This window comes from Lathyrus oleraceus, chromosome 4 (genome assembly GCF_024323335.1).
Source record: "Lathyrus oleraceus cultivar Zhongwan6 chromosome 4, CAAS_Psat_ZW6_1.0, whole genome shotgun sequence".
Taxonomy (NCBI): Eukaryota; Viridiplantae; Streptophyta; class Magnoliopsida; order Fabales; family Fabaceae; genus Lathyrus; species Lathyrus oleraceus.
Genome location: NC_066582.1, coordinates 53610556 through 53624302, shown reverse-complemented (window position 1 = coordinate 53624302; position 13747 = coordinate 53610556). Strand labels below are relative to the sequence as shown.

Here is a 13747-nt window from a genome sequence, read left to right as displayed (position 1 = left end):
TAATTGCATCAACAATTAACACATTCACTCTGTTAAATATGGATAACGATGCACACGTTTGATAACTTAAAATACCAAGTTGTTAAAAAAAACTAAAAGAAACAATCGGTTAAAAAAAATAACTTAAAAGAACCTCAGTATAATTTTGCCATCACCAATGAACCATCACCAATGAAAAAATTCTGATTGTCATTTTAATCCAATTCAATCTATAGATAAATTCAATTCAACATAGTATAAAGTGTATTTAAAGTTAATTTTAAGACAAAAGTATTTTAAATTTTTTAACTATTTTTTTAAATTTAGAATAAATAATCACAGTTGAAACCTCGATTAAGGTGATGAATCAAATAAATAACGGGTAATGCTAACTTGTGCCTCAAGGGCACAAGTTAAGAGATCAATATAGAAATAAATTCTTGAAAATTGTGTATTGAATTTATTAAAAATTTATAACTAATAATTTTATTTATTTTTTCAATACAAATTTTCCATTTGTGGGTTTCTTAACATGTGCCCTTGGGGCACAAGTTAGCATTACCCATAAATAACTTGTATGACTAATTAACTATTTTTTTTAAATTTAGAATAAATAACTTGTCTGACTAATTAACTATGTGATAAATCATTTATATAAAAACATTAATAAGGGTGATGAATCAAATCAGTCTCAATGAACCCAAAAGTCTAATGCAAGTCAAGTAAATTAAATTAGTTTAATTTTTCTAATGTTTGGTTCCAAACCAAATCAAAAAAATCCAACTTATATTAATTTGGATATCCATCCGAATAAAACCATAAAATTTTTCTGCACTACTATCTATTAAATTGATTTAATAAAAAGTAGAAAAGTCAAATATTTAGCTTTTATAAAATAAAATAGATATTTTTTTTACCCAAGAGTAAGATTGTTTGAGTTGTGTTTAGCCAAACCCAATATTCAATCTTGTAAAATATTTTAGTTTGAATGAAGTAAAATAATCATCAAGTACATAATAATTTGATTTTAGCAAACCCACCAATTTTTTTAAATCTATATCCACCAATTACCTAAACACTTGGTTGAAATAATAGGAATTTTAGAAATTTTGAATTCGAATTCAATCATAAACAACAATATTAAATTTTTTTTAAGAAAAGCTTTTACTCCCTTTTATATATATATATATATATATATATATATATATATATATATATATATATGTATATATATATATATATATAAATAAAAGATAGATGTTTTTTTAGTGTTAATTAAATTATTAAATATCCTCCTAACAAGTCATATCTAGCTTTCTAGAGTTAGAGCAAATTGGGCCCAAAGATTGGGCTAGTCTTACATACAACCCGAACCCGTCACTCTAAGCCCAACAAATCACCTTAACAAAAACCCGCCTCTCACCTTTTTCACTCTCTCCGTTCTTCAAGCTTGAGTCTCAGAAACCCTAGAAAAAATGGCGAGTTTTCTCACCACTCTTTCTCATCCTTTCTTCCATTCCTATTTCCGACTCTTCTCACTCTAACACTAGCATCTGTATTGTTTTTTTCTGAACTTTTTTCAGCCTTTCAAGAGGTTCGTTGAGATTGGAAGGGTTGCTCTTATCAACTACGGTAAAGACTATGGTAGACTCGTTGTCATCGTCGATGTCATCGACCAAACCAGAGTATGCATATTTATATATCAATTTCGCTCTTTACTATTTTTTCTTAATTATCAGATCCAAGTGGTTCCAATGTTTAAGCTTAGGTTTCTTAGAAAATTGAAGCGAAAAAGTTTGAATTTTTCATTACCAAAAAATTAGGGTTTTATTGGTGAATTAACGTTTTCTATGGCCAGTGGTTTTGATTTGTGTCTGTGTGTTGAATTTAATGTAGTTTCTAGCAATTTGTTAGTAGCCTAGGCAAAGTTAGAATTTGAAATATAGTTCGTGGTTCCGTGAAGGCTTTTGCGATTTTGTTAGTTACAAGTGTTGTAACTGTGATTGCGGTGGTGACAGTGTGAATTAATCACGATTTGTGGTTAATAATAGTATTGGTATCTGATACTGTTTTGTTGTGGCCTTTTTCGCGGTACTGTTTTTTAAAACCTTCTCTATGTATAGTTTGATTTGATACCTTATTGTATTAAATTTGGTTGAAAAAATTGTGAGATTGGGTTGTGTACATTTTTGTTGAGTTGGATATGCTTGTTCTAAATTGTGAGATTGGGTTGTGTACATTTTTGTTGAGTTGGATATGCTTGTTGTAAATTGTGTACGATATGTTCAAACAGGCTCTTGTTGATGCTCCTGATATGGAGAGGTCCCCAATAAATTTCAAGAGGCTTTCACTCACTGATCTTAAGATTGATATTAAGAGGGTTCCCAAGAAGAAGGATCTTATCAAAGCTTTGGAGGCTGCTGGTTGGAACTACTTTTAAACAAGAATCTGAATTTGCTGTTGTATTCTTTTGTTAATGGTTTGTTTTGTTCTTAAACAGATGTTAAGAACAAGTGGGCAAAGAGCTCATGGGGTAGAAAACTGATTGTGAAGAAGACTAGAGCAGCACTCAATGATTTTGATAGGTTCAAGATAATGTTGGCAAAGATCAAGGTTTGTTTCAATTTACACACCTATGCTTCTTTTTCTTCTTGTTTCTGATATTAGTAGTATCAGTTGAGTGGCTTGTATGGGGTTGAATTGAGTTATTAAGTTGAAATTATTCATTTTTGGCTTATGCAGAGGGCAGCTGGTGTTAGGCAAGAGCTTGCTAAGCTGAAGAAGACTGCAGCTTAGGTGTTATTTAGTGATCTATTTTTGAATCTTCCAATGATTTTCTTTTGATTATAGTACTTCCCTGTTTGTTTTACGATATTCTATGTCATCGTTGAGTGACTTCCTAGAAAGGCTCATATTAGTGGATTGATGTTCTGTACTTGCCAAGTTTTTCTTTTGCTTGGGGATGATTGCATATTTTGGTTTTTAAGATGTTCTAAGACTAATAGAAATCTCACTGCATATGATGGCAACTGCTGTTTATTTGCAACTGTATTTTTATCATTATAAGGGTAAGTTCCTCTAGTAAGTTACACTAGTATAACATACGCTCGGCCAGTCTCTTTAAGATTCTAGACCCACTTGGTTATGTTCACTTTGAAGATAACATGCTTTATTAACTTCTTTTTTGCAATCCTAATTATTTTAATCTACCAACTGAAGTTTAAAAGTAAACATGTATAAAATTTGAGATACTACACTGATTAGAGATAGGCTTGTAATTGGGTTTAAAAAACCGGATAGACTTGTAATCAGGGTTTTAAAAACTGGATTCACTGGTCGAACTGTTGAGTTATTAGTTTTATTTGAATGTTAGTTTGGGCAAACTATTAATCAATGAGAACCGATTGATTGAATGTATGTTTTTGTTTTTCTCGTCTAAAATGACACTATTTTTGATAATTAAAATAAAATAAAATATAAGTTGTTTAAAATTTATTAGGAATAACTTTCATTTCTTAAAATAAAATATATTATTAATAGACTTTTTAGAATTTGAAATTTATACTGATTATGTTTAAAATTTGAATTTATGTTTAAAATTTAAATTTAAAGAATTAACTTGTTAAATTATGGAGTTTTAAAATTTAGAAATTGCCTAGGTAGTGTGATTCTTTTAGATAGCCGGTTCATTTGCCTGCTTTATTAATTCTATAATTTTGTTATAAAGATCGGTTTAATGAATTGAATTATCCGATTTAATTTGGTTTAGTCATATTATAGGATTTATTCACTTTTATCCGGTCCTTAAAAAATAATATAGAAGTCCTTAATATACAGAAGCATAAAGAAATTATTATTAAGAGGTATACAAACAACTTATGAATAAGCTCTTACAAACTCTTTTTCACAATGCACATTTGAAATGATTATTATTTAACTATTGGAACATAAAGCAACACAACAAACACAGAAAAGACAACAGAGAAACAGATAAACGGATCTCATCAATTAACAATCTTTGTCGTAATCAGGATTAGCCAAGAGAATACCCTCAATAGCCTTGGTGAAACCATCAGATCTCTGAATTCCACCTTCCAAATATTCTTCACTAACTTCAGCATCACCTTTACTATAATACTTAGTTGTTGATTTCACAATGCACCCTCCCTCAGAGGTTGGAACAAATTTGTATTCAAAACATATTTTCTCTAGAGGTTGATCCGACAAAGCAATACCTTCATATACACTATAACTGTACACATAGTTTTCTTTGTCTACCACATCTACATGCTGCTTAGTAGACCCAAGACCTACAAAACAAAAATACTTTTAAATGAACTAAAAATAGTGTAAACTGTTAGTCCATTATTGACACAGTATTTATTTATATCTATGTATTAATATAAATAAATTATTTATATTTATAAATTAACATTTTTTTTTTAAATTAAATATTTGATTACCTCCCACAAAAGTAATCTTCTTGATGGTTCCAGGACCTCCATCTCCTTCGAGAGTTTCAGCTCTCTCGATGAATTGTGGTAAAGCTTTTTGGTAGACGATGTTTCCATCTTCCACAATGGCTTTGTATAGTATTCCAATGGGGACTGAAGAAACATAATCGCTTTCTGAAGTGAAAACACCCATGATGATGATTAAGGATTAGACAATGTATGCTCTTTGTTTTGGTGTGGGTTAATATGTTGGCATATGCATTCATTTATAGGAGATGAAAATGGTTACTGTGAAGTTCCCTCTAGAACACGAAACTTTATTTAACTTGTTTAAATTTTCAACTTCATGTTGATGACTTGTTTATACTTTATTTGTCAAATTAATTGAATTAATCTACTTGGTTTTTGCTTAAGGCCTTATTAGATATTAAGCTAAAAGAAAAAGTCTCCACTCACATGTTGAACATAAACCTCTATGATCTATGGATGTTAGATTAATTTTATATATATACATACTTTCTCCGTTACTTTTTAAGTGTCATTTTTTGACTTTTTAGACGTATCAAGAAAGTTAATCATTATTATTACTTTTCAAACAATAATTCTTCTTTTATCTATAATACCCTTAATTATTTATTACATTCACTTTATTTTTTCTCTCTCTGCAATCATTATGTAGGGGTAATTTTGACAAAATTGTAATTAATACTACCTTGAACTTTGCAAGTAACAATTAAAAAGAAACATTCTTTTTTAAGAAAGTGACACTTATAAAGGAACGGAGGGAGTATATATATATATATATATATATATATATATATATATATATATATATATATATATATATATATATATATATATATGGGTTCATAATCTATTTACCCACACGAGATTGTCTATTAGCTAGAGGGATTTTAGATCAAAATAATGCTGCTTGTGTGTTATGTAACCGAGTCCCAAAAACTAGTGAGCACAAATTTGTCCATTGCCAGTTTGCGATTGAGTAGTGGTATCATATTTGTAATTGGATTAGAGTGTCGCTCGTTAGAAATGTTATGGGAATTGAGCATTTCTTAGTGTTTAGTGAACTATTTAAAGGGAAGAAAAACAAGAAGGTGAAAGGTCTCATATGCTTGCAACCACATGGAATATCTGGATTATGAAAAATAATATTATCTTCAATCGAGAATCAAAAGCCATTATTAGGGTTGTGAACTATTGGGTGCACATGCGAGTGATTAAGTCTCTTATCGACTATGAATATGCATAACGTTGGATTTATAAGAGAGATAATCCATATAATTAATGACTTAAGGTTTTGAATGGAGACACGATGTCTCTCTCTTGTGGCCGTAGAGCATTAAATGTCCCGTTGGTGTTCCTGATTTTCTCAGAGTCTTAAATAATTGATATCAATGCTTTGTTTGATCTTCCAGTTCAGAAAAAAAGGACAATGTTGTGAAAAAGTCGTTAATAAGAGAATAATCTTTATTTTTATTGTTAATAATTTACCTTCATAGAATAGAAGACTAGTCATTATGAATTATAATTACAAACACTATTATATATAATATGAAATACAGTAGAGAAAGACGTTAAGTCAATTTTCCTGTCATGTTATTAGATCGGAAGGTTTGATCAAACCTACAAAATCTTGCATCTTAGTTGAACAAATGGTTCTCTCTCTTGTAACCATGTTCTTTGTCCGTGTTCGTTTTGAAATCGTTTCTTTGGAAATAGAGACCATGCAGCTTCTTGCAATTTTGACTTTTCGGTTGCCATTTCATGATTTCGTCTTTGTGATTTTCATTGCTACAATGTCATCTCGATTATGTGCTTATCGCAAACAAATATGTGTTTATTGCAATCGATTCTTTTTAAGTTGGTTGCAATCGATTCTGTTTCATTTTATGATATCTAATTATCATTCGATTGATGGCGATTTAATTTGTTTCGGCGATTGCTGGTTGTAGATTGTTGTTTGATGATTGCAGATTATTGTTCGATAGTCCCTTCGATGATTGGTGTTTTGTTGCTCGGTGATAAGATATTGTTTTATCAATTTGTTGTTCGGTGATACTAGTTTTTTTTTGGTAACTGTTGTTTGGTGCACATGGAATGCAACAAAAAAATCAGTTCATTGGAGATTTAGATAATTATTTTTAGTTTCTACACACAACAACAAAATTTAGTTTTGGGGTGTATTGGAGATTTAGATAGTGGTGTGTTTAGAGAGAATTTTTTATTTTTTCGTTCAAAAATAATTATTTGAGAGAGTTCCCTATTTTTTCATTCAAAAAATAGTTTGTTGAGAAAGTTTGTAATTTTTCCGTCTAAAAATTGTAGTTTAGAGGGTTTGCAATTTTTATGTCAAATAATTGAGAGAGAATTTGCATTTTTTCCGTCCAAAAATTATAATTGAGAAAGAGTTTATAATTTTTTCCGTCCAAAAATTATAATTGAGAAAGAGTTTATAATTTTTTCGTTCAGGAATTGTAATTTGTAGGGTTCACAATTTTCTACTTAAAAATTGCAATTGTGTGAGAGGTTTGTAATATTATCATTGTAAAAATTACAAGTTGAATTATGATTTTTTGAGTTTTATTTTTGAATTTTTTGTTCTTTTTCTTTTTGTGGGTATGCTTTCGCATGCGTAAAAATTTGTGTTTTTGTTATTTTTCCAACATTATAAAGTCACCTAGTTGCCGTCTCCAAGGCACCAACAGATAAAGTTGCATTAGATGAGTGGGAAATTAAAGATGCTTAAATAGTTACTTGGATCCAAGCATTTTCGGTTTGAGCTAGAGATAGCTAATTACAAACAAGGTAATTTATCTATTCAAGAATATTATTTTGGATTTTTGAATATATGGATAAAACACTGTACTCTTATTCATGCTGAGGTTCTCAAGACTTCTCTCGCGCTTGTCCAAGAGGTTTACAACACCAGTAGCCGAGATTTGTTTCTCATGAAACTTCATTTAGAATTTGAAGTTGTCAGAGGTGCTCTACTTAATAGAAATTCTGTTGCATCTTTGGATACATGTGTTGAAGAACTTCTAAGGGAGGAACAATGTCTCATTACACAATGATCCATGTCTCATGAAATTGTCATTTCAAAGTCTATATGCTTATCCGAGTAGAGGTATAGATTGTCATATGAGACATGTTCAATGTTTCTCTTGCAAACAATTTTGACATATTTCTTGTAATTGTAGTAAAAAGTTATGTAATTATTGCAAGCAACAAGGTCATATTATATCTGATTGTCCCACGCGTCCTCCATAATCAACCTAACATTCGGTGCAGGCGTTTGGTGGAACTACAAATTCTTTAGTTGGTCCTCCTGTTACTAGTGTTTCTAATTGTGGAACTCTACAACCTGAAATAATTCAACAAATAATATTTTCCTCTATTTCAACCTTAAGAACAGAGACGGAGTCAGAAATTATGAGTAATGAGGTCAATATATATGAGTAGCGGCGTCATATAAGTAGTCTCTTCTTTTATAAAAAATAAAATCATAATTAGTTTCAAAATTTATGATTTTATACTGATTTTTTCAAAAACTCGATATAAATTTTATATGTTAAATCTATTTTTTAAATTATAACAGGGTCCTAAATTTATTGGATCGGTCCTAAAAAAGAGAGTAGAAATTGAGAGACATTTTATGGTGAGAGAAAGAGGAATATATGTGTGATTTGTCTTTGCTGAGAAAGAGTAAAATAGGGTTGAATAGGAATAGAGAAAGAAATGAAAATGAATTATTTTATATTTTATTGAAAATATTTATTTAATGAAAATTATTTTTTTCTTCAAAAATTAAATAAATAGAACAAGCAAAATATGGATTAAGTTTTAAATTTAATAAAATATTAAGAATAAAAAATAACATTATTCAAAATTTATTTAATAAATGTGAGTCATTTTAGAAGTTTTTTTAATGGTAGTATATCTATTGTATAATTATTATTTATAATATTAAAAACTAATATTGTAATTATGGTAGTGGGGTCATAGGCCCACTCTTTGCTTCACATGGCTCCGTCCCTGCTTAAGAATTAAGGGTAAGTCTTATAATATTATACATCGACGGTTTCTTAATTCCCGTGCATCTGATCACATGACAAGTTCCTGTGAATACTTGCAAAAATTTACAGTCTTATCATGGTAATAAAAGAATTCAATATGCTGATAGTAATACTATGTCTATCACTAACGTAGGTGACATAAACTCTGATTTTTGGGATGTACTTGTTTCACCTGGTATTGCTTCCAATTTATTGTCTATTGGTCAATTGTTGGATAAAAATTATAATGTTAACTTTTTTTTTTTCGCTGGTTGTCTTGCGCATGAGCCGGTGATAGGGAATGTGATCACGAATGGGCATAAAGTGGGAAGATTGTTTCTGTAACGCCTCGACTTTAAAAGCAAGTATTTTATTTAATTATTGATGTGTTTTATTCATTATACATGAATTGTGGTATTTTTCTGTGTGTATGGGTATTTTGGTAATTTAACAATTACGGGGGTTATAGAATTTGAGAGTAGAGAAGTAAAATATTATTATTGAGGTTATTGGAGATAGTTAGATATATTTAATTATTTTTAATAGGTTGAAAGAGGTAGAAAATAATTTTTTTTTGATAAAATAATTATTTGAATTAAATATTTGGTTAATTTAAATAGTTTTCTAATTTAAATAATAATTTATGAAAAATTGAGAATGTGGGAGAAATTAAGTTTCTAGAAAAGTTATAAGGTTAAGTTGTGATAATGATGTGTTCTGGGTAAAAATAGAGAATTTGCAAAACCTATTAGGTTATATATAAATAGAAAAAAAATCGGAATTTGGAAAAAACTGTTACGTGAAATTGAGAGAAGTCAGAGAAGTGGCTAGGAGAAACCCTAAGGGAGAGCTTTAGGAAGGAGTAACATGAACTTAACCTAGAACTCTACAATTTTAAGGTAGGGGAGAATTGTCTTATTGATGAGTGATTTAGGTAGCCAGGACAGTGTCATATTAGAGCCTTGGAGTAATGCTGTTTTTCCCTAATTTGTATGATATGTATGATTCTGGCCAAATAAGGTTTGGAAAAACCTTACGGGTATGATCAATGAAATTTATGTTCATATGATTGCTCTGAGACCCAAATAGGGAATTTATGATACATCCCCTATGGTCTTTATTGTGCAGCTTGTAGGTTTACATTATTTGGTTGATTGTTGTGGTTGATCGTGGTGATCTATATAAATCCTATGCTATGCTGTTTGATCACATTTGTAGAGTTGAGATTTTGTCCCTGAAATTCGAATGACTCTATTTGGGTCGTTTGGTTTCCCAATTACTTTTGTTTGATGAACTATATATGTTTCCCTAGTTTTTCCTAGAATCGATCCAACTTTTCAAAAAATTCCCAAATACTGTAAAACCTTTTTTTTCTTTCAAAAAACGAGACATTTTTCATGAAAAAAAAACAGAAATTAAAAAAATAAAAAATCCAGACATTTTTGAAAAATCGGATTTTCGGGGATGGGGGGGGGGGGGGGGGGGGGGGGGGGGGGGGGGGGGGGGCTGCGAGGCGGCGATCGATAAAAAGGGTGGTGTGGCCGACAAAGCCGGATTGCACGTAGGCGCGAGCCTACGCGGAAAAAAAGTCGTCGTACGACGACGACGATTTTCCATCGTCGAGCAACGGTTTCGGTGGTTTCAATGATTTTGGGTTTTTCGGCAATTTTCTGAGTTCGAGACTTCTTTGGTGATTTTTGATCAACTTTTGATGTTGGAGCCCTTTCGGTGATCTTAGGATCGCTTTTTAGTAATTTGAGTCAAACTGTCCGCCTTTATGTTTAATAGAGTTATCACTGTGAACCTTCACCATTATAACACATGGGATACTTTAGAGTATTTTTGGTATACTCTAGAGTTGTTTTTGGGAATTGAGAGGTATTGAAGTGTTTTAAGTTTCCCTAAGAAATTTTTACGAGTAAGGGGATTGGGCTAATAAATAACTTTTCTCTTTTTGATGAAAAACAATTAATTGTTTAAACCATAATTTTTTAGTATAGTAATCCAGAGGGATTACAATGACAATCTTAATTGGTGATTTTTGATGAATAGTCATTCGAACGGATTATAGTGAAGACCTATGATTGACAACCTATAGGTTCAGAAGTGAAACCTTATGATGATGTTTTGATAATTTTATGATGTTTATGATGATATTATGATGTTGATGATGTTTATGATTTTATGATGTTGATGATGTTGCATGCTTACATTGTACATGACCATGCATGCATTTATTTCCGAGTTAGATAGAACTTCGGTCCAATGATGTCTTAATTCAGAGAGGGACTATGACGGTCTCACGTCCAGAGAGGGACACGATTCAAGAGGAATCAAAGATATGGGTTAATCAGTAACATACCTCTGATTCAAAACACTTGGTACCACATGCATTTTTGATGAGAAGTTGGTGGCATTAGCATTAACATTATCATTCACATTATTATTTGATTTTGATTGTGCTTTTGGGTGTGAATGATGTATTCATGAACTTGTTATTACTATTCTGTTGCTGAATTTCACTGTTAACATTTGTAAGATATATTCTCACCCATTTCTTGTTTATTTTGTTGGCTGTGTGCAAATCGATGCACAAATACTCAACAGGAGTAGTCACTTGTGAGTGGATGACTGTCTTGGATATTTCTTCATTATTTTTTTATTTATCGCTTTTAGTTAGTTGTCATCTGTTGTGGTGTGTAAAACCGGGAATGGGCGCGTGATTTGTTTTGGAGTTTTTTGTTGAACTTTATTTTCGTTATTTGGTGGTTTAATATATTATTGATGATTATGAGAATTATTTGATTTTCCGCTGCAAGTTTGAAAATATATTGTATCAAATACATGATTTGTGTGAAGTAGCATTCCTAAACAGTACAATTTTCTCTTTTATATTAAGAGTCGGGGTTTAAAGTATTACATAGTGGTATCAGAGCAGGTCGGTTGGTCCGACCATATTTTTGTGATTTTATCTATTTCCTGGTGTACGATAAGTGTGTGGACACCATCAATAAAATGTTTCTTCTAATAGTTGTTTGATGTTGTAAGAGAGAAATGACTGGAAGAAATGATCGTGCAATCGTTGATGCCTTGACAACTTTGGCTCAAGTTTTACAAGCTCAACAAAATCCACAAGATGAAGATGCTGAATCCCGTGGGCTAGACAAGTTTTAGAGAAACAAGATACCAACTTTCATAGGAAGGTATGACTCGAAGGGCGCTCAAGTTTGGTTGCAAGCGTGCAGACACTCAAAAGGTTCAGTATGGTACTCACATGCTGTTAGAGGAACCAAAGTACTGGTGGAATAATGCTAGACATAGATTCGAGGCTAATGTTATTCTGATTATTTGGGCTATTTTCAGGGGCGCATTCTCGGAAAAATATTTCCCTACTGATGTGCGTAGCAAAAAGGAGATTGAATTCCTTGAATTTAAGCAAGGGGATATGACTGTTGCAAATTATACCGCCAAATTTATGGAATTGTCTAGATTTTGCCCTCACTATAATGGGGTAGAAGCTGTCCAAATGTATTAAGTTTGAAAGTGGACTTTTCCTGGAGATCAAACAGTTTATTGGGTATCAGGAAATTAGTCAATTCTCCGTTCTAGTCAATAAGTGTCGTATCTACGATGACGACAGTTGTACTAGATCCTCTCATTACAAGAGTCTCAATGATAAGAGAGGTGGTAATCAGAATTGAGGGAAGCCGTATGTCATTCCTGATGGTAAGGGTAAACATAAATTTAGCATAGGAATAATGGTAGGAAGAGTCAAAGTGGGGGAGGTGCTCCTGCTCCTCTCAAATGTTTCAAATGTGGGGTACTTGGTCATCGTGCTTCAGAGTGTACGACTTTGATATGCTTAAAATATGGGAAGGCATGACATAGAGCTACTGAATGCAATAATACTGGTGTTGCTTGCTTCAACTATGGTGAGACCTGTCATATTAGTACACCGTGTCAAAAGCCTAAAAAGACTGAGGATGTGAAAGCTGGTGGAAGGGTTTTTGCTCTTAGTGATGCAAATGCCTCTAAGTCTGATAATCTAGTCCGAGGTATTTGTTTCATTAATGACATTCCTTTAATTACTATCATTGATATTTGTGCGACACATTATTTTGTATCTACTGATTGTGTGAAGAGATCGGGTCTTGTGGTGTCTGCTATGAATGGTAGCTTGGTTATCGATACTCCAACGAATGGGTCGGTAACTACTTATTTAGTTTGTTTGAATTGTATGTTGGCAATATATGGTAGGGAGTTTGGCATAAACTTAGTTTGCTTACCGTTGAGTCAACTTGATGTTATCTTGGGTATAAATTGGTTGGAGTTCAACCGTTTCTATATCAACTGCTATAACAAGACAATATTGTTTCCTGAGTTTGTGGAAGAGAAATGTCCTCAGCTTATTTCTGCTAGACAAGTTGAAGAGTTAATGAAAGACGAAGCTTAAGTGTTTGTGATGTTTGCTTCCTAGAAAATTGAGGGTAAAGTGACATTGGATGACCTGCCTATAGTGTGTGAATTTCCAGATGTGTTCCCTGATGATATTGCTGATCTACCACTAGAGAGAGAGAGGTTGAGTTTGCCATAGATTTAGTACCCGATACTAGACCCGTGTCGGTGACACCTTATATAATGTCTCCATCGGAATTGAGTGAGCTAAAGAGTTAACTAGAAGATCAAGTGTATCACCTTGGGGAGCTCCAGTGTTATCAGTGAAGAAGAAAGACGACAATATGAGATTATGTGTTGATTATCGTCATCTTAATAAGGTCACCATCAAGAATAAGTATCCTCTTCCCAGGATCGACGCCATTATGGATCAGTTAGTGGGTGCCTTTGTTTTTAGTAAGATCGACTTGAGGTCGGGTTATCATCAGATTCGAGTGAAGGATGAAGATATCTAAAAGACTACATTCAGGACACGATACAATCACTACGAGTACTCGGTGATGTCATTCGGTTTGTCTAATTCCCCTGGTGTATTTATGGAATATATGAATAGGATCTTCCATCCCTATTATGGTCAATTTATAGTGGTGTTTATTGATGATATTCTAGTATATTCTAAATCAGACGAAGACCATGCTAGACATCTTCGTACTATTCTCCAGGTTTTGAAAGAGAAGAAGCTGTATGCCAAGTTATCCAAATGTGAGTTCTGATTACGAGAAGTGAGTTTTCTCGATCATGTGATTTCAAGTGGCGGTATAGTAGTGAACCCTTCTAAGGTAGATG

General features: G+C 32.1%; 3 protein-coding genes across 3 annotated transcripts; 2 read left to right on the top strand and 1 right to left on the bottom strand.

The window, feature by feature from the left end:
• The first annotated feature begins 1378 nt into the window (after positions 1-1378).
• Positions 1379-3064, top strand: LOC127073251 (probable 60S ribosomal protein L14). Its single transcript, NM_001426825.1, has 5 exons — positions 1379-1457; positions 1563-1664; positions 2273-2402; positions 2480-2592; positions 2722-3064. Exons 1-5 carry the CDS (start codon positions 1455-1457, stop codon positions 2773-2775), a joined length of 402 nt encoding a protein of 133 aa, NP_001413754.1. The 5' UTR covers positions 1379-1454; the 3' UTR covers positions 2776-3064.
• A 671-nt stretch (positions 3065-3735) lies between these two features.
• Positions 3736-4840, bottom strand: LOC127073250 (nodulin-13-like). The gene is made up of 2 exons (NM_001426824.1): positions 4443-4840; positions 3736-4289 (listed from the first exon to the last, which is right to left on the bottom strand). The coding sequence occupies exons 1-2, from the start codon at positions 4624-4626 to the stop codon at positions 3988-3990; spliced, it is 486 nt and encodes a 161-aa protein (NP_001413753.1). The 5' UTR covers positions 4627-4840; the 3' UTR covers positions 3736-3987.
• A 6871-nt stretch (positions 4841-11711) lies between these two features.
• On the top strand, positions 11712-12959 carry LOC127135982 (uncharacterized). The gene is made up of 2 exons (XM_051062595.1): positions 11712-12034; positions 12395-12959. The coding sequence occupies exons 1-2, from the start codon at positions 11712-11714 to the stop codon at positions 12957-12959; spliced, it is 888 nt and encodes a 295-aa protein (XP_050918552.1).
• Positions 12960-13747: the final 788 nt, after the last annotated feature.